The sequence below is a fragment of the Euleptes europaea genome, chromosome 3, assembly GCF_029931775.1.
Source record: "Euleptes europaea isolate rEulEur1 chromosome 3, rEulEur1.hap1, whole genome shotgun sequence".
Taxonomy (NCBI): Eukaryota; Metazoa; Chordata; class Lepidosauria; order Squamata; family Sphaerodactylidae; genus Euleptes; species Euleptes europaea.
Window position 1 is genome coordinate 11,790,228 of NC_079314.1, and position 26,089 is coordinate 11,816,316.

At 46.0% G+C, this 26,089-nt stretch overlaps 1 protein-coding gene across 1 annotated transcript; it reads left to right on the forward strand.

Moving 5' to 3' along the window:
• The first annotated feature begins 1,809 nt into the window (after window positions 1–1,809).
• Window positions 1,810–16,270, forward strand: LOC130475053 (phospholipase A2 inhibitor and Ly6/PLAUR domain-containing protein-like). Its single transcript, XM_056846767.1, has 5 exons — window positions 1,810–1,867; window positions 8,772–8,888; window positions 10,408–10,557; window positions 12,604–12,744; window positions 16,058–16,270. Exons 1-5 carry the CDS (start codon window positions 1,819–1,821, stop codon window positions 16,264–16,266), a joined length of 666 nt encoding a protein of 221 aa, XP_056702745.1. The 5' UTR covers window positions 1,810–1,818; the 3' UTR covers window positions 16,267–16,270.
• Window positions 16,271–26,089: the final 9,819 nt, after the last annotated feature.

Below are 26,089 nucleotides of genomic sequence, written 5' to 3' on the forward strand. Positions count from 1 at the left end.
AACTAAATCTATGCACTGGAGTTGCAATCGATTTGGGCTCGATGCAGACATTAACCTTGGGGTAAAACAGCATCCAGAAAATGCGGGGAGGGAACTAAGTGACTTCTAAAGGTTGGATAAAAGGTGCATAATGAAAACAAAGCCCTGAAGTAGTCAGGGGGTGACCACGATGGAAACAACCCCTGCATAAAAGGCCATCTTAGCCTTGTCCAGGAATAAAACCAGAGCAATTGTGAACAGAATGGCAGGGGTCCATTGGTCACCACTCAGGGGGTCACTTGGGTTGTGCAGTGCTCAAAACCCTTCCTCCCCTCATCTGTTGATTTCTAATGACAAAACTTGAGCAGGGAGCGAACATACATATGTGTAGATGGGTCAAAAGCATTCAGTTCCTCCACCACAGCCCACTACACTGGATTAGGTTAAAGTTTCCAAAGGGACATGCAGTTAAATTTAGCCTCACTGATATCTCATCTCTGTCCAAGCATTCTCAATCAATAAACCTTTAATGGCATATCCAATATTACAAAGAAGAAAAAAACAGTATAAATACAACTATCAGCTAAAAAAGCTAAAACAAACATAAAACCATAACACAGAGTTTCCCAAATTTTTCATTGTTAACACATCGACTAAAAAATTGGCCACCGCCACAGTGATCTCTACTGTTGTATCATTCAATAAAATTTGACATTTTATTTCATTAGGAAGATAATATTTAGAATGTATCCAAGTATTTAACCATTTCTTCCTAGCGGATGCATATAATGAGCAATCTAGCAATATGTGCTCGATTGAGTCCAAAGAGTTGGAGCCACATTCACGTTTCCGTTCATGTTTAGGAATATTTTGAAACCTTCCATATAACAACTTCGATGGGAAGGCATTTACTCGCTCAAGAGAAAAGACTCTGCGATGGCTAGGACTATCAAGATTGTATAGATAATAGGGGATACATCCCGCAACATTAAGATTTAATATAGCTGATGAACAGACAGGGGGTTGAGACGGCTGTATTTTTTGAAGTTCAATATCTAAAAGCCTCTGTTTAATCGTCTGTCCAAGCATTCTTGACTTGCATTGCTGCCCATCTACGGCAAGGGCAGAACACATGTTCTTTCCCTATGCACGCATGTCTGAGCAAAGGAGAGGCCGTGCCAGGTCTCAGTGGCCAGAACATAAACACAGCCCATAAACCATGGCTGGATTTCTGTCTGCTAAGCCTCACACAAAGCTTTCTTTTATGGGTGAGCCGAGGAAGACAGTTGCAAAAGGAAAAAAAAAAAAACAGATTTTGAGTCAGACCACACTAACGGTTCTGCTGCTGGGAAAACATTTCGGAACCAGTCTGTGTGACGCCTGCAGAATTGTTCACAAACTAAAGAAGGATGGGAGACGCTTCCAGATTCTCTCATTAACTACAGAGGGGGGAAAAGACTCTACCCACAGACTCTACCCTGACATGCTGCAAAGGATCTGATGCTGTGTCCAGTTGGAAGGGCGGGGAAGGCTCCTGTTTTCTCAGGCACATCCCAAGTGTGCCGGTTCTCGCCGGATGTGTACAGATTGTATGGCACTAATGCAGAGAGAAAGAAACTGGATGTATTCCTGTGTCCTCAAGCTGTGGCCCCTCCCCATTGATCGGGGTGGGGGCAGCGAGCATAAGGGTATTGTCCTGATGTCTCCTCCTCTTTCTGGGAAATATTTTTCAACTTTTGTTTCTGGAATACCCACTTCTGCATCAGAAGCAGAGACTTTGCAACCATTCAAAGTTTCCGAGTCCAGGTTGGATCCCAGCTGCAGGTAACATCTGGAAACATGAATTTCCCCCTCGCCCTCTGCCTCTTGGCCACCTACGTGGCTCTGGGTGAGTATCTTGGGTTGCTGGAAAAGGGAGAACATTTGGGGCTGGTCTTACAACTGTCCGTTTTCCCACTGCAAGGACAAGCAGGCTACGTCAGTTTTGGCTAAATTTGTGCTCCTACCAACCTGTCATTAAATCTTCAGAAGCTGTAAGACGGGCAGAGCTCCTGTTTCATGATTTAAGATGCTTCTTCAGTGTATCGGTAATTAGGCACCGCCTGAAGATTTGCAAAACAGGAGCATAGCCGGATTCCTGTCCCTACCACTGGACCACTGTACTATTATTGTATATTTCTCCCCCCATTACTGTAAACATTGCATTTCTGTACACATGTTCACTATTTGGCCACCATTTGTTTTTCTTGTGCCAATAATTGGTTATGTGGGGTTTTTTTTTATGGCGTATTGAGTTTTTGGTCTGTTTTGTACATTGTGATCCCATGTGTTTTGTGTCTGTCACCCCAACCCCACCCGGGATCCAAGTGTGCCTTCTCCCAGATAATCCTCTGCAGGGGTTAATTATTTTCAACAGAGGTTTCTAGCAGAACTGTCAATTTCACCACTATGAACAAACGTGCTATTTCTGAAAGTGGGGATTATTCACTGGGGTGTGGCCTGCAAAGCGCGATCCTGATATATATGGTAAAGGTCCCCTGTGCAAGCACCGGGTCATTCCTGACCCATAGGGTGACGTCACATCCCGACATTTCCTAGGCAGACTTTGTTTACGGGGTGGTTTGCAAGTGCCTTCCCCAGCCTTCTTCCCTTTACCCCCAGCAAGCTGGGCACTCATATATGTACAGATGCTTTTTTATGACAAGAGGCCAGCCGTTTCCCCATCTCCTTGAACCCAGGGCTGGAGAGAGAGTGTAGGATTTTCTGGCGTTTGGAAACTGGCAGCTTCAACACTAGCCTTCTTTACTGCCTCACACACATTTGGAACTACAACCCACATGCAGATCTAGAATTAAGTGAGGCCCCTCCCATACAGGTCTTGATGAAGGGAAAAAGAAACTAGTCTATAAGGGCTCGTTGAAAGGCACACACAAATATGCATCACAGCCCTCCTTCTTCAAGCAACTACTGTCTTCTTATCGATTAACTGTCAAATGATCAAAACCACTTCAGAATGGGGAGTCGGAGATCACTAGTACCTGACTCACCACTATCTCATAACGTGGGCCTTCAATTCTGAGGGCAACCCCACCTCCGAGAGTGTTGGGCACTTTTGAACATTATCCTTGAAGGAAGAAAATAAAGTTGGGGGGGGTTGTATTTGGCTGGCAAGAAGGGCATTAGCTGATTACAAACATATAGTTTTGCTTTTTGGGATACTGTTGCTGTTTCATAGATTATCACTATCTGTACCAACATCTATTTTCCCTTTTCTTGCTCAACATCCACCTTGCATGTGGATCAGGGTTGCCAGCTCTGGGCTGGGAAATAGCTGGAGATTTTGGGGGTGGAGCTCGAGGAGTGCAGGATTTGGGGAGGGGAGGGACCTCATCAGGGTAAAATGCCTTAGAGTCCACCCTTAAAAGCAGCCATTTTCTCCAGGGGAACTGATCTTGGTTGTCTGAAGATCAATTGTAATAGTGCAAGATCTCCAGGAGGTTGGCAACCCTAATGTGGACAGTCCCAGGTGTTCAGTCTCTAGCATCTCCAGTTCAAAGGATCAGGTAGGAGGTGATGCGAAAGACCTCCACCTGAGACCCTGGAGAGAGCTTGATATACCAGGATAAGCCAGCGTGTTCTTGATAAGGGGAGGGGCTGGGGCTCAGTGGCAGAGCATCTGCTTTGAATGCAGAAGGTCCCAGGTTCAATCCCCACCATTTGCAGTTAAAAAGAGGGGGTAGGTGGTGTGAAAGATCACCCCCGAGATCCTAGAGAGCTGCTGCCAGTTGGCAAAGCACTTCTGACCTTGGTAGCCCAATGGCCTGACTCAGAATAACGCAGCTTCATGTGCTCTTGCTAAGGAGAGGGGCCCTGGCCCAGCGGTGGAGCATCTGCTTTGCATGCAGAAGGTCCCAGGTTCAATCAGGGTTGTCAATGCCCCACCAGGGGCAGGACATCCCTGCTTAGCTTCTAAATTATGATGATATCTGGTTATCCTGGGCCAGTCAAGTCAGGGCAAGGGCCTTATCTTAAATTATTTGGCAGGCAAGTGCCACCGTTGGGAATCATCTGGAGTTTTCTGGCTTCTTCTCAGACCTAAAGATTAATAACCTTGTAAAAACAGGATTTCTGGTTGGCAGGTACACTTATGGCCTGAGGTACTAGTTTCCCCACATGCATCGCAAGGTCTTTTTCCCCCCTTGAGGAAACATTAAGAAGTACTCAGTCTGAAATGATAGAACATAACATAAGAACATAAGAAAGGCCCTGCTAGATCAGACCAAGGCCCATCAGGTCCAGCAGTCTGTTCACACAGTGGCCAACCAGGTGCCTCTAGGAAGCCCACAAGCAAGACAACTGCAGCAGCATTATCCTGCTTGTGTTCCACGGCACCCAAAACAATAGGCCTGCTCCTCTGATACTAGAGAGAATAGGTATGCAGCATGACTAGTATCCATTCTAACTAATAGCCATGAATACCCCTCTCCTCCATGAATATGTCCACTCCCCTCTTAAAGCCCTCCAAGCTGGCAGCCATCACCACATCCTGGGGTAGGGAGTTCCACAATTTAACTATGCGTTGTGTGAAAAAATACTTCCTTTTTTCTGTTTTGAATCTGTCACCCTCCAGCTTCAACAGATGACCTTGCGTTCTAGTATTATGGGAGAGGGAGAAAAACTTCTCCCTGTCCACTCTCTCCAAACCATGCATAATTTTATAGACCTCTATCATGTCTCCCCTTAGCCGCCTTCTTTTCAAGCTAAACAGCCCTAAGAGTCCTAACCGCTCCCCATAGGACAGTTGCTCTTGTCCCCTAATCATTTTGATAGCTCTTTTCTGCACCTTCTCAAGCTCTGTAATATCCTTTTTTAGGTGTGGTGAGCAGAACTGTACATAGTACTCCAAGTGTGGTCTCACCATAGATTTGTACAAGGGCAGTATGATATCAGCAGTTTTATTTTCTATTCCTTGTTTAATTATGGCCAGCATAGAATTTGCCTTTTTTACAGCAGCCGCACACTGGGTTGACATCTTCATTGAGCTATCCACTACCACCCCAAGATCCCTTTCTTGGTCTGTCGCTGCCAGCACAGATCCCATCAGTGTATATGTGAAATTGGGATTTTTTGCCCCAATATGCACCACTTACTCTTACTCACATTGAATCTCATTTGCCATTTTAATGCCCATTCTTCCAGTATGCAGAGATCCTTCTGGAGCTCTTCACAGTCCGGTTTTGTTTTAACCACCCTAAATAATTTGGTGTCATCTGCAAACTTGGCTACTTCACTGTTTAACCCCAACTCCAGGTCATTGATGAACAGGTTGAAAAGCACGGGTCCCAACGCAGATCCCTGAGGCACCCCACTGCTCACATCCCGCCATTGTGAGAACTGGCCATTGATTCCTACTCTCTGCTTCCTATTTTTCAGCCAGCTCTCAATCCATAAGAGGACTTGTCCTCTTATCCCATGACTATGAAGTTTGCTTAGCAGTCATTGGTGGGGGACTTAGTCAAAAGCTTTTTGGAAATCCAAATACACAATATCCACAGACTCATTCCTGTCCACATGCTTATTGACGCTTTCAAAAAACTCTAATAGGTTAGTGAGACAGGACCTACTCAGATGTAGTCTGAGATCGAGCAGTGGAATTCTGTAGCCCTGTTTAGGTGCCTTATTCAGTGTCGTGTGCAGATTGGCCATGAGGTTGCATTTTGCAAACAGCTCCAACCATGTGAAGATTTTTCTCCACCCACAGCTCCTTGGAAGAAGGGTGGGATTGGGTTGGCCTCAGTGATTCTGGCCCCCCTGGCAGAATTAGAGGGTGGGGCCCCAGAATCACTGTTTGTGTGTGGGGGTCCTGCCTTTAGGGCTCCGAGGCCATTGGAAGCTGCCTGACAAACAGCACAGGATAGGGTTTCCAGGCTGAGCTGGGCAACTAATGGGAGAGTGTGGGGCAGGAACATGGTGTGTGTGCGTGTGTGTGTGGGGGTGGCATTGCCATACAATGAGTTCACTAAGCGTAGAGGAAAGGCTGTTCTGCCTTCGCAGGGCAGCTCCTCTATTAAGGTGGCCGAAAGGTATTCTTGAACAAAACACTAAGCCCAGGAGTTTTCCTGTGCTCAGTGGGTAAGCTGCCACCAGCCCTTATTCAAGCTCCAGACAGAGGATAAGTGCAGCTTCTGCCTAATGATACCAAATCAGAGCATAACACTCTCCCTGCAGAGTAAGAGGCCCGGCAGGGAAAAATTATGCTAGCAAGAGGTTTAGGTTTGAGTAGGTGGTCAAACACACTAAGTCACTCAGATTTAGAGCTTGGAACCCGTAAAGTCAAAAGACACAACCAAAATATAGGTTAAATGTTTATTCCAAAGATTTATGCTCGCTACAAGAAAGGTTCATGAAATGGTTTAGGCATCAAAATAATAAAGGCTTAAAGATAACTGGCTACACAGTTAAGGTTCAAAAGCTTGGCAAGGCATAGAGCGAGTTTCACAAGAAATGTTACCAGTTCCACAAAGTTCTCAGCATCTCGATTCAGCTTGCAGAGTTCCCCCCTGAAAGGGCAAATCAAAAGGGTTTTTGATGAAGCAAGGGTCTGGGCCAGCCATCCCCAAGCAATCATAACTTTGGATTGAAGCTGGTCTACTTTTATTGTCACAATCCCAATAGCGTGGGCCCACTTAAGCCAATGAGATTGCGAAGAGGTCCATAAACCAGTAATTGATTGACGTGTGAAATCATTTGACCCCCAGTTGAATCAGAATAAGTCACAGATGCTTTGAGCCTGCAGAACTACCCGCACCTGGACTTACTCAGCAAAAGATAAGTCATCACATGACAGCTTTGTTACCTTGGAGACTAATGGCCTTCAATTTAGGTAGGAAGGAGAGCTGTAAAATATTGGCAGCTGGACGTTATCTGCTCTCCTCCACAAGAATGCATCCTTTAGAAGTGAGAGTCTTCTCACGGCTGTAAATTGCTGGCTGGCCGGTTTGACTCCAGCCCTTCAAAGTTTGATATCAGAATATAGCCGGCCAAAAAGCCTGAAGCAAGGAAATTGTAGCAAAAAGGAATTGGGGGACCCACTTCTTTTACACTAAGTTCCGGAGAGTATAGGGCTGCCAACCTCCCATTAGTAGCTGGAGATTTCCTGTTATTACAACTGATCTCCAGCTGATAGAGTTCAGTTCACCTGGAGAAAATTGCTGCTTTGGCAATTGGACTCTATGGCATTGAAGTCCCTCCACTCCCCAAACCCCACCCTCCTCAGGCTCCACCCCAAATATCTCCAGGTATTTCCCAACCCGGAGCTGGCAACCCTAGGAGAATACCTGGAAGCAACATTGATATTTCTAGGAATCGTTGGAAACTCTATGGTTCTAGTTTTTCCTAAAGCTACCACTGTTGCTTTTGAGTATCCCCCCCCCCAAAAGGGATTTCATTGCATGGGCAATGGTGAGTTGTTGTTTTTTAATTTAAAATTTATTTTAATTTTAATTTTTTCCTACTGCCACTTGGAGCAGTGGTGGGGAATGAGAAGCTGGGGCAGGGGAACCCTTGCCCTGACTGGGGTCTTGGCAGCCCTAGCAAAATAACTGGTAGTACAGATGTTAGCTGCTTCAGACCCACAACTGTGGGAAACATCCAAGAGGAGGTCTGTAGAGTCTTAATGCTTTGGCTTTTTAAAAGTCCTGGAAGATGTTTTATATGAAGGTCTTTGCATAAAGTATTCCAGGAATTGTTATGAGTCAGACCATCTGGATATGAAATGGTATGTGGTTTGAATTTGAGTATAAGAATCTGCATTTTATCTAGGATTTTATTTGTGAAGGATTTGGTCTGACGTTATGAGCCACTCTGAGTTTTCTGGAAGAGCAAGGTACCAATGTTTCAAAATAAAAAAAGGTTTGCCCTGCGTTGCTAAAGTGAACATGCATGGATACCAAATCAGGTGAGATGCAAATGATCCAGAAGGGAAAATGTCATCCTAAGAGAGAGCAGGGAGTTAAATCTAGAAATATGTTTTATTGCTTTATTGTTGGTAAGATTACTGGATTTTGTTTTAATTATGTTGGATGTTTTAATGAATATGTTTATATTTATAATGTTACTGTGGCTACCCACTTTAAGCCCGGCCTGGCTGGGGAGGGCGGGATAGAAATTTAATTAATAAAATAAATAAATGTTCCCCCTTGAAACCAATGGAAACAGCTGTTGGATTGACTTTCTGATACAATTGCAAATTATTATTATCATTATTTCCCAGCATGAGAGAATTTTAAAGTATTTTTTAAATGGCATATGGGCCATGGCCCAAAGCCAAATTTGACTGTTTTCTGCATATCCTTACTTGAGAGAAACTGGAGTCTTCTGCCCTGAAGATGTTTCATGATCTCACCCCAGAGATCACACACCCCAGAGATCACACACTCCTCGCTGTGTGAGTGCCCCTAAACTGGATGGCTCAGGCTAGCCTGCTCTTGTCAGATCTCAGAAGCTAAGCAGGGTTGGCCCTGGTTAATATTTGGATGGGAGGCCACCAAGGAAGTCCAGGGTTGCTATGCAGAGGCAGGCAATGGCACAACCACCTCTGTTGGTCTCTCACCTTGCAAACCCTCACCTTGCAAACCCTGTGGGGTCATCATAAGTCAGTTGTGACCGGATGGCACTTTCCAGCACCACCTAGCTGTAGGTAAAATTTGTGACAATTCTACTTATTCTAACACTGGGAAAAAGCAAGGGAAACACAAGAATCCATCTGTCTTTCTTCTTTTCCCTCCTTTCAGGGGTGTCTTTGTCATGTGAGACTTGCCAGGGCTTTGGGAATACCTGCAGTGGACAGTGGCAGACGTGTCCCCCTAATAAAGATTCCTGTGTCTCTGTGCAGGTTGAAGGCTCAGGGGGTAAGTTCAAAAGACCAAGAGGTCCAGTGAATGGGGAACATCTTCTGAATCCACACAGCTTTCACTTCCATGGGAAGGTCTGGGTTAATCATTCAAGAAAGCTACTCTATGGAGTAGGGGCCCAGTCAACCTAGGGTCCCTGCTATGGTGTAATTATCTGGAGTTTCCAGTTCTCACGGAGCCATGGCTCCGTGTTAGGGCATCTGCTTGGAATGCAGAAGGTGCCAGGTTCAATCCCTGGCATCACCACTTGAAAGAATCTGGCAGTATGTGATGTGAACTACCTCTCCCGGAAACGCTGGGGAGCTGCTGCCAATCTGAGTAGGTAATACGAACCTTGATCGACCAAGGGTCTGATTCAGAAGAAGGCAGCTTCATTTGAAAGGTCTATTGTAGAATGCCTTTCCCCTGAACATTCTTGAAGTTCTTGATCATCTTAGAATATGGAAGGTTTCCCTAATCATAATTTAAAGAAGCAGATGTGCTTTACCTCCAAACTGAGGTAAATTAAGATTAATGACAGCCTGATTATATAGATGACTAGAATCTTCATAGTGGGATTAGCAGAGAAAACCCGCCCACTATCCTTCAGATTTTATTGGCGTAAGTTTTGTAACCCCACCCTTTCTCTTTTAACCACACTCATTGAATATCTCCCTTCCAACCATTGGCCCAACCGCCTTTATTTCTGATCCTGAGTCAACGTGCTGCTTCTAACTACTAGAACATCCAAAGCCCTGTAGCCATAATGTTGATATCAGTTCAAGGGAAAGGGGTGGGAGAGCAGAGTCAGGCCTAAGACAATCATGTAGGGGGAGAATTTGGGGAGACTTAGGGTTGTCAACCCCCCATTGGGGGCAAGGGATTTCCTGATCTCAGGCCCCACCCCTGCAGCCTGTCAGTTGACCGGGGGAGGGGACTTACTGGCAGGGGAAGCAGGTGTAGACCACTGTTGCTGGCAACATGGTGATGTCACTTCCGGCATGTACCAGAAGTGACATTATCGTGTCGCTGGAGTAGCAGCAATGCTCTGGTTTTTAGGCAAAAACTCTATGGTAGAAGGAGGGACCTGGCAACAGGATTTTCACCTCCTGTGATTCTTCATGGATGGCCCCCTAACTTGTCAAATCTAATTCAGAGCTTTCTTCTTGGAATCTCCCTTTGGGCGAATAATGCTGACTCGAAGGTCAGCAACTGAGAAGTGGCTTGCAACAAGTACTGCTACTGTGTTTTGGAATCGATTCTGGGCTATGTTGAGCAATTCTTTGCCCTTGGGAATATGGCAGCTCAGTGGCAGATCACTGGTTTGCATGCAGTTCAGGTGGCATCTCTACCTAAACACCTCAAAAAACACATCTAGGAGAGACCTCACCCGAGACCTAGGGAACCCTATCACCATTGATTGTGATGGGCGCGCAGATGGGCTAAGGGTCTCAAAACAATAGATGATTTGTGTACAGGATACCGTAGCATGTCTGCTTAATTGACTTCCTTGTCCTTTCTTCCTAAATCTCTGCAGTGTTGCAGGCGAAGGTTGTTATGAAGACATGCATCCAATCAAGTGAATGTGTTCAACCCCCCTCATCTATGAATTTGGGCAAGGCAGGACGACTGTTGACCCAGATTACCTGCTGCGAGGGAAACAAGTGCAAGAAGGACCCTCCCGCCTGTATGTCACTGCTGTGGTCTCTCATTCCCTTCCCCCTTCTCACATTGCACATCAGTTTCTTAAACATAAACATAGCAATTGCTCTTCTCCACAGACAAAGGCTACAATTAAATTCCATCCAGCTGATATGCATGGGATAGACAAAGTCGATAGAGCTGCTTCTCCCCTCTCCCATTATACTAGAACTTGAAAACACTAGGTTTGGGACGAGCAAAAAAGAAATACAGCTTTACTTAACAAGTAGTGAAGTTGTGGAATATGCTGCAAGTGGATGCAGTGATGGCCACAATCATAAATGGCTTCAAAAGGTGCTTAGATAGATTTGTGGAGGATTAGGTCTATCAATGATGGCTTACCCACAGTGACTACAGAAGATCTCTGAATAGCAGATCTAGGAGGCAGCATCAGGGAAAACCTTAAGCCTCTATGCCTTCTTTGTTGGCCCAGCAGGGCAACTGATTGGCCACAGTGTGCAACAGGATGCTGGACTACATGGACCACTGGGGTTTTCTTATGTTCTTATATAACGGTGCTGCAAGAATGTCCAGTAAATAACGACTAATGTCAGTTTTGATGAACCTCTGCTGCTACTGCTGCACAGATCTTTTCTGGATCTCTGTTCGATAGTCAGTCCTCCCCTGGGAATAAACAGCTTGTATCTGTCAGGTCCAGACTATGGTGATGGTTGGATGGCCATACCTGAATATGGTCCTTCCAGCTCGGGATCTCTGAGGTCAGTGGCTTGAACTGAAAGTCTGGTGAGCAGGATGGTACCACTGAAGAGGACAAGGCAGAAAAGCAGCCTCTGCCTGGTCGCACCATTCCTGGCCAATCCAGAAGCTTAGTGCTGCCGGGGGCTATTGTTGTACAGCCCATTCTGTTCTGCATGGAAGAAGGTTCTGCAGCCTGAAGAGAGCCAGCCGGCTTTCCTGGGGGAATCTATATTTAAGATACCGAATCTTTGAAAGTAGCATGTTCAAAGGCATTGTGGCAATACCATCACAGGAGGGGCAGCATGGTGCTGTGGTTAAGAGCAGTGGACTCTAATCTGGAGAACTGGGTTTGATTCCTTGCTCCTCCACATGAGCAGCAGATTCTAATCAGGGGAACCAGGTTCAATTCCCTACTGCTCTATATGAAGCCTGCTGGGTTACCTTGGGCCAGTCACAGTTCTCTCAGAACTCTCTCAGCCTTGCCTACCTTGCAAGGTGCCTGTTGGGGATGGGGGAAAGGAATTTATAAGCTGCTTTGAGATTCCTTTTGGTAGAGAAAAGCAGGTTGTAAAAACCAACTCTTCTTCTTCATGTGGGGAGGGGAGGGTTGCCAAAATGGGTTTGGAAAATTCCTGGAGATTTGGGGATGAAGATTGGGGAGAGTGGAATTGGGGGAGGGGAGGGAGCTCAGCAGGGATGTGATGTCACTCTAGGACTTCAGTTTCTCCTAGACTATGGTATACCATAGAGTCTACCCTTCAAAACAGCCATTTTCTCCACGGGAACTGATCTCTGTAGTCTGGAGATTGGTTATAATTTTAGGAGATCCCCAGGCAGTACCTGGAGATTGGCAACCCTAGGGCAGAGGCTTGCTTTTGCTCCACCTACTTGCAACAATAAATCCTTCAGTCCTCAAGACAACACGGTCAAGAAAGCTGTGAGTGTTGTGGGCCGTAGGTGGGTTCATAGAAGACATGATCCAGACTCAGCAGAATGAGAGGGGTTTAAAAGAGGCCCAAGTAGGGTTGCCAACCTCCACGTGGTGCCGGGAGATCTCCTGCTATTACAACTGATCTCCAGCTGACAGAGATCAGTTCAGCTGGAGAAAATGGCCGCTTTGGCCATTGGAGTCTATGGCATTGAAGTCCCTCCCTTCCCCAAACCCTGCCCTTCTTAGGCTCCACCCCACAAACCTCCTGCCAGTGGTGAAGAGGGACCTGGCAACCCTAGGAAGAAGTCATGTGCCTTTGATCCATGTGGGATTCTTCCCCCTTCTAGTCACCTTGGCAGGACTTCCTGCGGGACCCATCTTATTGTTTCCTTTTGCTTGCAGTGCCGCCCGTAAACACGACGCCCAACGGGAAGAAATGCCCGGCTTGCTACGTTGTGCACACTCTCAAGTGTGAGGAGGAGACCATTGACTGTGCTGGAGACGAGAACTATTGCTTTGAGGTCTCCGGAACAACAAACTTGGGTAACTGATCACATAAACGAACACTTATATGACACAGTTTCTTATTTTAGAGTGTCAGTCCGTGCACTCCTGTTCTAGAAGGTACACACTGTCAGCATTTGAAATTTCATTGAGCAACAAAATGTGTGTGCTTTTGGGATCACTTTTGGGTGTTAAAAAAACCCAAGCACCTTCCAGGCGCAGGGCTTGCCGGGTCCTACACTGGTTCTACCAACAACATTTTCTGGCTGTACCCATGACATAGGCCAGGGGTCCTCAACATAGTGCCTGAGGGCACCATGGTGCCTACTAACACTTCCCCTGGAGCCTGCCAAGTGTTTTCAGAAAGGGAGCAGGGCCAGGCGGGGCCTTTGCCAACCTTGGCTTCTCTGTTGCCAAGAGGCAAAGAGGTTCTTCTCCACAGAGGGATCTGAAGGCAATAAGCACACCAGCAGTGGTGAAGGGAAACCATTTTATTGAAATCTATATAATAACGAGGTATCAGCAAGTCACAAGAATAAACAGAAGCCATTTACGCACGGGTATTTGGTTCACAATCCCTGCGGGACTGCTTCGAGGCTTCCTTTGCATTATTCATGATTTTACCAACCTTCAGAGGTGACTTTGTTCCCGCCTTATTCTTCCCCCGCAGTTCTAGGATCCTATTTTAGAATGAATTTAAATACTGCTTCGATGCAAGAGCAACGCAAATCCCTACCATTTCCATGCATAGCTCTAACTTCGGGTTTCTCTCCCCATGCCCATTTTGGCTTCTCCCTCCCTCGTGTCTGTCCCTCCCATCCAATCCCTTCCCCCAAAGCAAAGCACAAAGGAGTTAAACTGTCATGAAATGTGCAGGAAGACCCCGAAGAGAGGCTGCAAAGGTTGGAAGGCAGCTCCCAGCAGGGAGCTGTTGAGGAAAGATGGGAAGGAATACCCAGCAAAAGCACACACAGTCCCTTTAAGAGCTGACCCACCCCTTCCAAGTAAACTGCAACAAGGCGTTTTCAGGGGGAGGAACTCAGAAACTATGTGATTCACTAGGGATGCATAATTGATCACAAGGTATCCCTGGAATTTGCGGGGAGGGGAGAGACTTCGTGCATATGATGTTTGAGAATTTGGAACAGAAAACTATGCAGCAAACCAAACATAAACTTCCCCTGCATAAATGACCAGAGAATTAAAGAGATAATATACCCACACCCCTTCTGCTACAGGAACCCTGAAGAATGACAGTAGGTGGACTCCAGTAGGTGGACTCCAGAGTGCTCAGTGCTGTTCCGTGGTCTAGCCTGGGTTTAGGGTTGCCAGCTCCAGGTTGGGAAATACCTGGAGATTTTGGGGGTGCAGCCTGAGGAGGGCAGGGTTTGGAGAGGGGAGGGATTTCAGTGCCATAGAGTCCAATTGCCAAAGCGGCCATTTTCTCCAAGGGAATTGATTTCTGTCGCCTGGAGATCTATTGTAATAGCGGGAGCTCTCCAGCCACCACCTGGAGGTTAAATGAATAACAGCAAGCACTGATGGCACACAATTTATGTAATGAGAAAATCCCATACAATAAATTACAAATTACAAGATGTTTTGTAATGCCTGAAATACTATAAGTGTATACAAAGCATGATAACACACTGAAAGGCGAAGCCGCTCCAATCGGAACGGAGGCAGGACGGCGCTCCGTGGAGAGTTAGAAAACCCGGACAAGAGACCCGTGGCGCTGGAGACATGTATAGAGGCTTTTCAACAGTAATTTCTTGTCCAAAAGCCGTAGCTAAGAGCCATCCTGTGATCTGTAAGCTACATGCTTCTCAGCGTCTGAGATAGTCATCTCTCGCTGCATTATACTTCCTTGATGGACAAAGCCACGGCGAAATGGGTCTTATCGGTTTCCCATCTTGGGATGAAGTAAATACACCATATTACAGCTGCCAAACATTGGTTTGGCAGCCGTGTCACCACCACCGTGTCTACTTTTTGGTTGCGCCCACCACACTGCGTCAGAATTCCAAAGGGGCCCACAGGCTCAAAAACCCCTGACCTAGGCTAATAGTTTGGCACCCCCCAAGTATTATTTATTTAGAGAATTTATACTTCACACCTCCAGACTTATGCAAGATGGCTCACAAAGTAAAAGAAAAAAAAATGCAATTCAAATAAACAACATAAGAACAATCGATATTAAGACACTAAAAAAATACAAAACACATCAAAAAATAACCAGCCAGGAGTGTAAAAACATCGGGAAACAACTTGTAGGAGCCTAAAATGATATCTGTCAAACAGTCCTTGGGTGAGAAGAGGTGATAGAAAGATGGGACCCTTCAAGTTCTTACATCATCCCCCAGACTGGTCTGTCACTCAGCCCCCAAAGGTCTTAATCGGGGGTTTGCCCTGTCCACACTGTGCCCTAGTTTCTACCAGCCTACAGAACCTTGGATAGAAACTAGGTTTCCCACTGCTGCCTTGACAAATGGCAGGAGATTGGGGGGGGGGGCGTGCCTGGGGTGAGTGGAGGTTGAGAGAGGATGTGATGTCATTTTCAGGTGATGCTGTAGGCTGCCTCCCCTAGTCTATATGGTCTTTACCACATGGTCTTTGCCATAGAGACTAGGGGAATTTTCTTGAGTATTCTATGTGGAAGTCATTGTTTCTTCTGTTCCTCAGCACCTCTGGGGTGGGAAATTGGGGCTGGGAGTGAGTAATTCCCTGCTCTGGGCAAATAAATGGGGAAGCTTAACTCTCTCTCCCCTATTCTTGATTATCTGTATCTATCAATTTCAAACATACTCCCATGGCCCTTTCTGCTGCCCCCAACAATGCCAGGAAGTGATGAAATTCTCTTCCCTGGTTCTATCTTCCCTGGAGTCGAGTAACTTCAGTGATATTAAATTAGGTTCCCAACTTGGTAAACAGTCACTCACAGGGTTGCCTGGAGTCCTCCCAGAATTACACCTGATCGCCAGACTATAAAGATCTGTTCCCCTGGAGAAAATGACAGCTTCAGAGGGTGGACTCTTTTTTAGGCTGCCAACCTCCAGGTGGTGGCTGGAGCTCTCCCGCTATTACAACTGATCTCCAGGAGACAGAGATCATTTCACTTGGAGGAAATGGCTGCTTTGGAAGGTGCACTCTATGGCATTATGCCCCACTTAAGTCCCTCCTCTCCCCAAACTCCACCCTCTTCAGTCTCTACCCCCAAAATCTCCAGGTATTTCCCAACCTGGAGTTGGCAAGCCTTGTCAGCAGCCATCCTACGCAGAAGAGAGGGAAGAAAAATAGTCACAGACATTGCACTTTTGAGTCTCATTGCAATCTTCTAAAATTCTCTCCCCAGGAGGAATGTCCGCGGAGATGGTCATGAAGGGCTGTACCAGCTCAGTTTCATGTAACAGCACGCACGACAGCGGATCGTTTGGTTCGATCAGTGTTGTAGCAAAAGCCTCTTGTACTCCAGCAATTGGGGCAGCCAGCTCTGTTGTAGCATCATTTGGATTCCTCCTCCAAGCCTTCATGGGACTTCTGCTTCTGAAACTTCTCGGCTGATTTCTTTCCCCCCCTCAGGAGAGGGATTCAGGGGGAAACTGCTTGAGCAATTAGCACTTGCTTGTGGCTTGTTATGTCAAATATAAACTATGCATTTTGCAGCGAATGTGTCATAGAGCTATCAAAAGGTCAATCCGGTGGTTGTAGTTGCTGGAGAGGCGGGGACTTTTCAGCGGTGGTGCCTAACACCAGTTAAGAGAAGCGGGGTGTGGTGTGCTCACCAGCAGATGCCATTGATGGGTTGGATATGGCTGTGGGCTACAGATGCGGCAACCAGGAACTTGGAGATTGACTGACCATGCACAGCCGTGAGTCTTAGGGGGCCAACTTCCAGTTGGGGCTTGGAGTTCTCCTGGAAGTATCGCTGATCTCCAGACAGTAGAGTTTAATTTCCTTGGAGAAAATGGTAGCTTTGGAGGGTGGACTCATTTGGCATCACATCCCTGCTAAGTAGGGTTGCCAACTTCCAGGTGGTAACTGTACAAAGAGGCAGCACGTGGCTCAAAATAATAAACATCAATATCAAAAAACAACAATTGTGTTTATCTTACTGTCAAATGTATTGAAAATAGACCACCAAAACAAATGAAAAGTGTGTCAAAAACACACACACAATAGCCTCGCAGGGCTAGCCTCGCAGGGCTTAAGGCAGTGCCAATAGGCTGAAAATATAGGAAAGCCGAACAGCTAAACAAAAATAAAGCCTCCCGGGCTGAATATAAACCAAAAAAGATATGGTTATAAGCAGTACACAACAATAGTGGTTTTTTTGTTTTGTTACTATTGTGTTTGTAATACCACCATTGTTGTGTATTGCTTACAACCACCACTATTGTTGTGTACTGCTGGTTGTAAGCAATACACAACAATGGTGGTATTACAAACACAATAGTAACAAAACAAAAAAACCACCATTGTTGTGTATTGCTTACAACCACCACTATTGTTGTGTACTGCTGGTTGTAAGCAATACACAACAATGGTGGTATTACAAACACAATAGTAACAAAACAAAAAAACCACTATTGTTGTGTACTGCTTATAACCATATCTTTTCTGGTTTATATTCAGTCCTGGAGGCTTTATTTTTGTTTAGCTGTTCGGCTTTCCTATATTTTCAGCCTATTGGCACTGCCTTAAGCCCTGCGAGGCTAGCCCTGCGAGGCTATTGTGTGTGTGTTTTTGACACACTTTTCATTTGTTTTGGTGGTCTATTTTCAATACATTTGACAGTAAGATAAACACAATTGTTGTTTTTTGATATTGATGTTTATTATTTTGAGCCACCTGCTGCCTCTTTGTACAGTTACCACTATTTTCAGCATAGGTTCCTTCTTTCTCCAGTTTAACTTCCAGGTGGTGGCTGGAAAGCTCCCGCTATTCCAACTGATCTCCAGGCGATAGAAATCAGTTCCCCTGGAGAAAATGGCTGCTTTGGCAATTGGACTCTATGGCATTGAAGTCCCTCCCCTCTCCAAACCCCACCCTACTCAGACTCCACCCCCAAAATCTCCAGGTATTTCCCAACCCAGAGTTGGCAACCCTACTGCTGAGCTCCTTCCCTGAACTCCACCCTCTCCAGGCTCCATCCCTGAATATTCAGGAGTTTCCCAACCTACTGAGTTTCCACTGAACTATCATGGTCAATAGCCATTGATTGGTCTCTTTCCCGTGAATTTGCCTAATCCCCTTTTAAAGCAATATAAACTAGCAGCCATTATTGTTCCATGAGGCAATTATGCATTGTGCCAAGTACTTCCTTTTGTCTGTCCTGAATCAGTCCTTCCCATCAACTTCACTGGATACTGCTATTTTTGCAGCTATTTGTATACACTTTCTCTATACTATCCATAATTGCATAATCTTCTATCTGATCACTGCTTAGCTGGCTTCTTTGGTCTTTTATGCTTGGCTGTTTCCCTCGCTTTCACCCCTCCAATGACTTCAGGTCTTTGTTTTGATTATGCATGCTGTTTCTGACCATCAGAGGTCACCTCACTCTCACCCTGCATTTCCCCAAGTTTTCAAATTCGCGATAAAAACAGGTCCCTGAAAACGTGGGGAAAATGCAGGGGGAGAGCAAGGCGACCTCTGACGGTGGGAAACAGCGTGCATAATCCAACAAAGACCCAAAGGTGTCGCAGGGGTGACAGTGAGTGAAACAACCATGCATAAAAGACCTTTCTAAACTTAACAACCGCATCCTCCTTACTCTCTCCTCACATGAAAGGCACATCAATCTCTGCATCATTTTGGCTGCCTTTCTGTGTTCTTTCTAACTCTGTGATATCCTTTTTGAGATGGGGTGCATGTGACCAAGAGAGTTTTAAAACATTCATAAAATTGAATGATAACATTGGGGTGATCTCTTTTCTCCTGTGCATTACTGAATGTTAATCCCGTTTAGATCCATTTCATTTGAGGGACCAGAAAATGGTTTTGGGAGTAGGCAATCTGCAGGTAATTCTCTAGATTAGTGGTTCCCAAACTTTTCGGGCCACTGCCCCCTTGGTTCCACAAACTCAACCCCAGCACCCCCTACCCTACCCAACAACACAATTGAAGGGGCCCACCTCTAGCGCCCCCCTGCTGTCCCCTTGCCTCTTAGTGCCCCTCTAGGTAATCCCACTGCCCCCCAGGGGGTGGTACTGCCCACTTTGGGAACCACTGCTCTAGATGAATAAAGGGTTCTTTTTCAGATTTTATTTGTAGTATGATTTTTAAAAAATGATCCAGTTGGTATCCAGTTAAGAGCCAGCATGGTGTAGTGGTTAAGAGTGGTGGTTTGGAGCGGTGGACTTTGATCTGGAGAACCGGGTTCGATTCCTTACTCCTCCACATGAGCGGCGGAGGCTAATCTGGTGAACTGGATTTGTTTCCTCACTCCTACACACAAAATAAGCTAGGTGACCTTGGGCTAGTCACATGCTCTCAGCCCCACCTACCTCACAGGGTGTCTATTGTGGGGAGGAGAAGTGAAGGTGATTGTAAGCCGGTTTGACTCTTTAAGTGGTAGAGTAAGTCAGCATATAAAAACCAACTTTTCTTCCTCCTCCTCCTCCTCCTCCTCCAGAAATGTACAATTGGACTGTTATGGTCTCTTGTATAATGTAAGTATATTTCCACAAGGTATACTGACTAAAAAATACAGAAAAGTATGTAAATATCACCAGGGGATGTATGTTAAGCAGCCATTCTCAATATTCGGCTGAATCTAGGTGAGTGATGTCCCTATACTTTTACAGAAGACTTTTAAGTATGTTTTTTGATACAACAGACATTTCGAAGAATATTTTGCCTTCAGTTATCTCCATTCTAGGTCAGTCTAATTTGGTCAGAAGGCACACCAGCTGAAAATGGATTTTAAGTCACAGTTTCTAATTTTCATACGGAGGTTAGTTATAAACTGGGATTTTATTTGGATTATATTCATGAGGAATGCATTTTGTATTTCAATGGGTGAAAGAACTCCTTAAACAGAGATTAGCTTTTCTTAAGACACCTGGTGTAGTGCTTCAAAATGTAAGAAGAACCCTGCTGGATCAGACCAGTAGTCCATCCAGTCCAGCTTCCTGTCTTACACAGTGGCTAACCACAGTGGCCGAGGTAGGGTTGCCAGGTCCCCCCTCTCCTCCAGTGGGGATCGCACACGGGTGGACGTGAGCGACACAGTCCTGTCACTTCCAATTAACTCCCAGAAGCACTGTAGCAGAATGGGACAATTTACCACTCAACCCCCTATTTGAGTGGTAAATCGTCCCGTCGTGCTGTGGCGCTTCCGGAAGTAAATTTGGAATTCACAATTTGGAATTCCCCACTCAGAAAATTAGCCACTGAAGAAGGCTGAAAGTTCAAATGTATCTGGTTGAAAAAGAAAATCAGCTAAGCCATCCTAAGCAGAGTATAACCCTTCTAAAGTAAACTGAAATCAATTGGCGTAGAAGGGTCTGACTCCACTTAGGATGGCCTTGTAAGATGCATTTTCAGGATATTTTGTTGAATGCTGTATTTGAGTGTGTATTATATAAACATTGTGCTGACGATTGATTGATAACTTTACAATTGATTGATAACTGAATTGATTGATAACTTTACAATAACATTTGATCACAATATTTTATTCCAGTTCTATATTCCAGCCCTGTTACATTAAAGTGACCCAAACGGCATGCCCTGTTCCAAATGAAACCACTATATAGATCAGGAGCCCCCAATATGGTGCCAGTGAGGCGCTAGGGTGCCCGTCAACTCTTTTCTTGGCACCCACCATGTGATTTTAGAAGGGGGTTGAGGCCAGGTGGAGCTCTTGCCCAGCAGGACTTCTGGTTGGCTACTGAAGATCCAATTGGCCATGCAGATTAAAATAATGTTGTTTTGGTGGCAGCTGCCACCACAGTGTTTGTCTTATTCTCTCTCCTCTTTCCCTGTATATTTTAAAAATTACCCCTCTTCTCCCCTGTGCTTGGGCTTTCTCTGTGTGTTTAGCTCCGTCACCTGTGTGTTTAGCCATTTTGGGACTGTGCCCACCACCCTAAGTGCCTATAGGCTCAAAAAGGTTGGGGGCCCCTGATACAGATCTATGCACAGGCATGGCGATTACGGCTGCCAACCTCCAGGTACTAAAAGTAGAATAGGGCTGTAACAATAGCAATTGGGCAAGGAGAAAACAGCACAAGCTCTAAGTTTAAGAAAAAACAATGCTATTTATAGAAAGAAACTATATACAACTAAGTGCAGCAAGACATATCAACTATAATGCCATGGAAGTACTAAGCAATATCCAATTAAGACGGATTACAATGAAAACTCTAGAAATTCCCAAAGTTGGCAAGCAGGACTTGAGATGGAATGGCTTGAACGACAAGAAAAGGTAGGTCATGCGCAGTAGCGAACTTGAAGGCAAACACTATCTTAGACATGCGCAGTGGAAAGAATAGTTCACAGCAGAAGGGCTGTAAGGGCAATCAGCAGTTTGTCATGCGCAGTCAGCAAACAGAAGGTAAGTTCCGTCAGAGTAGCTGTAGGACATGCACATTAGGAAAAAGGACGTCAGACGTGAAGCCTGGCAGTGGTATTCATGCGCAGTACTGAAAAAGCCGTCCCAAGCCGTTTGTAGCGATCTCAAAGGAAAGATGAATGCACAAAATAATAGTCTAATAATACCAAAGTCCATGGCATAGATAAGGAGATTCGTGGAGTGGAACGTGTTCTCTAGATTACATTCACATTTTACGAGGGGGCTTCTTCAGCCATTAAATATATTCTCATGCAGTCAGCATAACTAGGACCTGTAGGTTCAAACAATGCAGGAAGGAAGAGTCTCTCAGTGCTATTACAACTGAGTCTCTCCTGCTCTTACAGCTGATCTCCAGCCAATAGAGGTCAGTTCACCTGGAGCAAATGGCCGCTCTGGCAATTGGACTCTATGGCATTGAAGTCCCTCCCCTCCCCAAACCCCGCCCTCCTCAGGCTCCGCCCCAAAAACCTCCTGCCAGTGGCAAAAAGGGACCTGGCAACCCTAATGGTGATAGTGTCAGCATCATATTCTGACCCATTGCAGAGAGCATAGAATTCACCTTTTGAGCTGTCATTTCACTGTTTGGTTCACAGAGCCCTGAGACCTGAACTGCTGCTTATTTGCAGACTTTGTGGTTGGCCAAGGACAGTTTTTTTGGATGGGAAAATGACACAAGCAGCAGCATTTCCCATTGGGTGACAATGTCTTGAGAGGAAAAGGCTCTCGTCCAGGGGTCCCCAGTGTGGTGTCTGCGGGCGCCATGGCTCCTGCTGATACCCTTCCTGGTGCCTGCCAAATGTTTTTAGAAAGAGGGTGGGGCCCGGGGGCCCAGAGAGCTTCTGACTGGCCATTGGAAATCCGACTGATCCTGCCAGAGCAGTGTTTGTTAGCGACTTCAATATGTATACGTGTGTGTATGCAAGATTTTTTTTTTAAAAAAAACAATATGTTCATTTTGGAAAGCATCCTGTTAAACATAGCTTCTGCCTGAAATGCTGAAGAACAACAATCAATAGGGTTGCCAACTCTGGGTTGGAAAATTCCTGGAGATTTGGGGGGGGGGTTGTGAAGCCTGAGGAGGTCAGGGTTTGGAAAGGGGAGGGTATAATACCACAGAGTCCACCCTCCAAAGCAGCCATTTTCTCCAGGGGAATGGATCTTGGTCTCCTGAGATCAATTGTAATAGCGGGAGATGTCCAGGTGCCACCTGGAGATTGGCAACCCTAACAATCAAGAGTTATGCATACCCTCACGCCTTACCATTTTGTGGTATGCCTCCCGTGACAGCCATTTCGGGGTTATGCCCACCACCCTGTGTCAGATTTCCAAAGGTACCTGCTGGCTCAAAAATGTGGGAGCCGTTGTGCTCTGAGTTTCACCAAAAATAAGTATAAGTGGGAAGTAGCGGTTTCAAGGTTAAAACTGGAAGGACAAAATGTCTTGCTCAGTGAATAGGGGCCAACAGTTGTTTAAAGTTTACCGCACGTTTCTTGCCAGGAGTGGGAATCTTTCACAGGGCCATGACCTGTGGATTTGTTTTTCTGATTGTGAAATCCAAGCAAGGAGGAGGCTTCACAATGGAATCCCTCCGGGCTGCTCCTTGACCCAAAGCCCGGTTTAGCAGAGGTCTACTGAGCAAATCGTACAGCTGTTGCGCTTGATGGAATCTGCCCCCCTCCCCAGTTTGCTCACTCGCACAACACTGTCCATGCATTGCAATGAAGAAACAAACCAAAGAAAAGTTTCTTCTAAACGCCCCCCACTCGTTCTTCCCTCCTAAAAATACCCCTTTCTGCACAGTATGGTGTAGGGGTTAGAGCAGTTGCACTCACTCCGTAGTTTGCATTTTCCTCTGATAGTCCCTCACAGTGGTTCCCAACCTTTTTTTGACCAGGGACCACTAGGACCTTTTTGTTCGGTGCAGGGACCCCAAGGTTCAAAATAAAAATTCCGAGAATTTGAAAATAAACTTTAATCATAACTGTTAGTTAAACATTAAACTTAGAATAATATTTGAATATATTTTTTATAATAGAGAACTTTTAATTGTAAATCAATGTGATTTTTGAGCTTGCATCCTTTTTACAAGCTGGGCAATTCTGGGGCTAATACTGTTGCTCAGAGCTACACGAATATCACCACTTGCTTCCAATCAATTTCTGTTCTTGTTCTTAATTATAAGCAAAGCAGAAAACCTTGTTCGCATAAATAAGTTGTGGAGAAGAGCATAAGAAATCGCAAGGCGAATCCCCGAACTGTAGGATATGAAATTGCTTTTTTACACCAGAACTCTTCAAGAGAAACTGATTCAAACGCATCCTTACAGTGCCTATCATTTCGGAATTCAATGAGCTCTTCCTGGATTTCTTCTGCAACCTCTTCAACAGCAATACCAAAAGGATTGCAAATCAGCTTTTGGGTATCTTTTGATTCGGTCTGGTTATATTACGGGAACTTTATAACTTTGTTTCGCGGACCTTAATTTAGTTCTTGCGGACCCCTGGGGGTCCACGGACCCCCGGTTGGGAACCAGTGCTACAGACGATTATTTATGTTGGCTAGATCGAATGCCATTCTATCAGGGGAGCTACTGGATCGTATAAATAAGGTGCCGTATTCTGAGCGAGTGTGTCGATGTGGCTCTGGTCAAATAGACAACCTTCACCATTCCCTATTCGGCTGTGACCTGCTCAGTGTAGCAAGTGACAGATGGATAAAACCTTTTATCCAGGACCCTGGGTGTGAATTGAATAATTTGAGGTTTCTTTTAGCAGGGGTGAATTTTAATATCACATTGGCAATTGCCAAGTTCTCCCCCCAGTTGATTAAGATTAAAAATTATTAATTCTCGATTGTATATCTATATATACAGCAACACAGCAGCTCAGGCAAGAGACTTATGGGTGAACTCGGGCTGGTCTCACCCTGACCTACCTCACAGGGTTGTTGTGAGGATAAAACGGGGGAGATGAGAATGATGTAAGCAGTTTGGGGTCTCCACTGGGAGAAAGACACAGTATAAGTGAAGATGAAGGAAGGAAGGAAGGAAGGTAGGTTTAGTTTTGCCGGGTTCTTTGGGAGTGGTGCTTTTGTACAACACAACAACCAAGTGGCACTGTGAGCCCCTTCAAAAATAACATTTGGTATACAGAAAAACATTTCCTCCAGTTTTTTAAAAGCACTTTCTTGGCACCCTGCAGGTAGGGTTGCCAGCGCCAGCTTGGGAAATACCTGGAGATTTTGGGGGTGCAGCCTGAGTAGGGAGGGGTTTGGGGAGGGACTTCAACGGGGTATAATGCCATATAGCAGGGGTGTCAAACATAAGGCGTGAGGGACAGATCTGGCTCCCTGAGAGGTTTTATCCCGCTGGCGAGGCCGGCGAGGCAGCCACCCTCCACTCTTGATCTGGGCTGGCGAGGCCTGGCCCGGCCTGACCAAGTGGCATTTATGTCATATCCGGCCCTCGTAACAACTGAGTTTGTCACCACTGCCATAGAGTCCACTTTCCAAAGCAGCCATTTTTCCTGGTGAACTGATCTTTGTTGCCTGGAGATCAGTTGTAAATTGTAATCCCAGGAGATCTCCAGGCCCCACATGGAGGTTGGCAACCATACCTGCAGGGCTACAAAAGAAGGGCTCTGTAGTGGAGGGACATTGTTTAACCTCCCAAAACAGGGCTGTGTTTTCCTTGCAGCCCTAATTTGCATGGTCACAGAAGTGTATGCGCGCATGTGTATGTGAGCATTCTTTCCTTTTTTATTGGACTCTACTTCTTAAAGTTTACTGAAATTCCCTGGAAGGAGTCAAAACCTCTAAAGTAAACACAGAACAAATCCCATTTGGTGCAGAGCTGAGAGACTCTTTTCCTCTTCATACCAGTTGTGGAAGTCAGAAGCTTTAAAACAATGGAAGCAAGCAAGGCTCTTGCGGGCAACAGGAGCATTCCATGCTTGCTTCCGTTCTCTTCTCAACATCCAGTTAATTAATGCAGTTAATGCAAAACCCACTGCAGACTGCAGTAGTGACTTCCAGCTGCCGTCCCAAATAAACACGAATCCAGAAACTGCGGGCAAAACCCGCGGGGAGAGCGAGGCGACCTCTGACGGTCGGAAAATGCAAGCATAATCGAAGCAAAACTCCAAAGTAGTCAGAGGGGGTGACCATAGGCTTCCTGTGCTCCGACGGGAGGCTATGGGGCTGTGGGTGTGATTCTGCATGTGCGCCGATGCGCGTGTGCGTCACTTCTGGCTTACAACTGGAAGTGCCGCCTCATGGGGGGGGGGGCTTTTCCTTTTTGTTTTGAGTGGTAAAGCGTCCACGTTTGCCCGCCGACCCTCAGGTGGTCGGCGGGCACAGGGGCGAATCGCCAGGGGTTTGCCCGCCACCACCGGGCACCTGGCAACCCTCGGTGACCATGAAGAAGCAGCCATGCATAAATGGCCCAAGAAAACACCCCGACTGGTCAGAGAGGGAGGGAACCAAGAGACGTGGGCAAGGGAAGCCGAGGGAAACAAACCCATGCAAGAAACAGCCTTTCCATTTTTGGCTTTCCCTCTTGGTCCTCGTGCAAGCGGCTTCAACCCATGCTGAGCGTTTAAGGTCCACGACAGGCATGCTGGAGGGTTATCCGGGGACACAAGGCTATACTGAGCCGGCGGGCCTCCCCGGCCCCTGCATTCTTGGCTGCCCAGCAACGGTAAGAAAAGCCAGTGCAGAATGAATATCCCTTTCCCTGGTGCTCGCCTCTGAGCAAGGGAGGGAGGGAGGCAGCTCTCTGTGTAAAAGCTGGGGGCCAGACAACCAGCC

What these genes read in the sequence shown, in the direction of transcription:
- LOC130475053 (XM_056846767.1), top strand. Translation starts at nt 1,819, where the DNA reads ATGAATTTCCCCCTCGCCCTCTGCCTCTTGGCCACCTACGTGGCTCTG. An exon ending in GCAGGTTGAAGGCTCAGGGG is followed by an intron (nt 8,889 to 10,407) that starts GTAAGTTCAAAA and finishes AAATCTCTGCAG; the next exon opens with TGTTGCAGGCGAAGGTTGTT. An exon ending in CTCCGGAACAACAAACTTGG is followed by an intron (nt 12,745 to 16,057) that starts GTAACTGATCAC and finishes TTCTCTCCCCAG; the next exon opens with GAGGAATGTCCGCGGAGATG.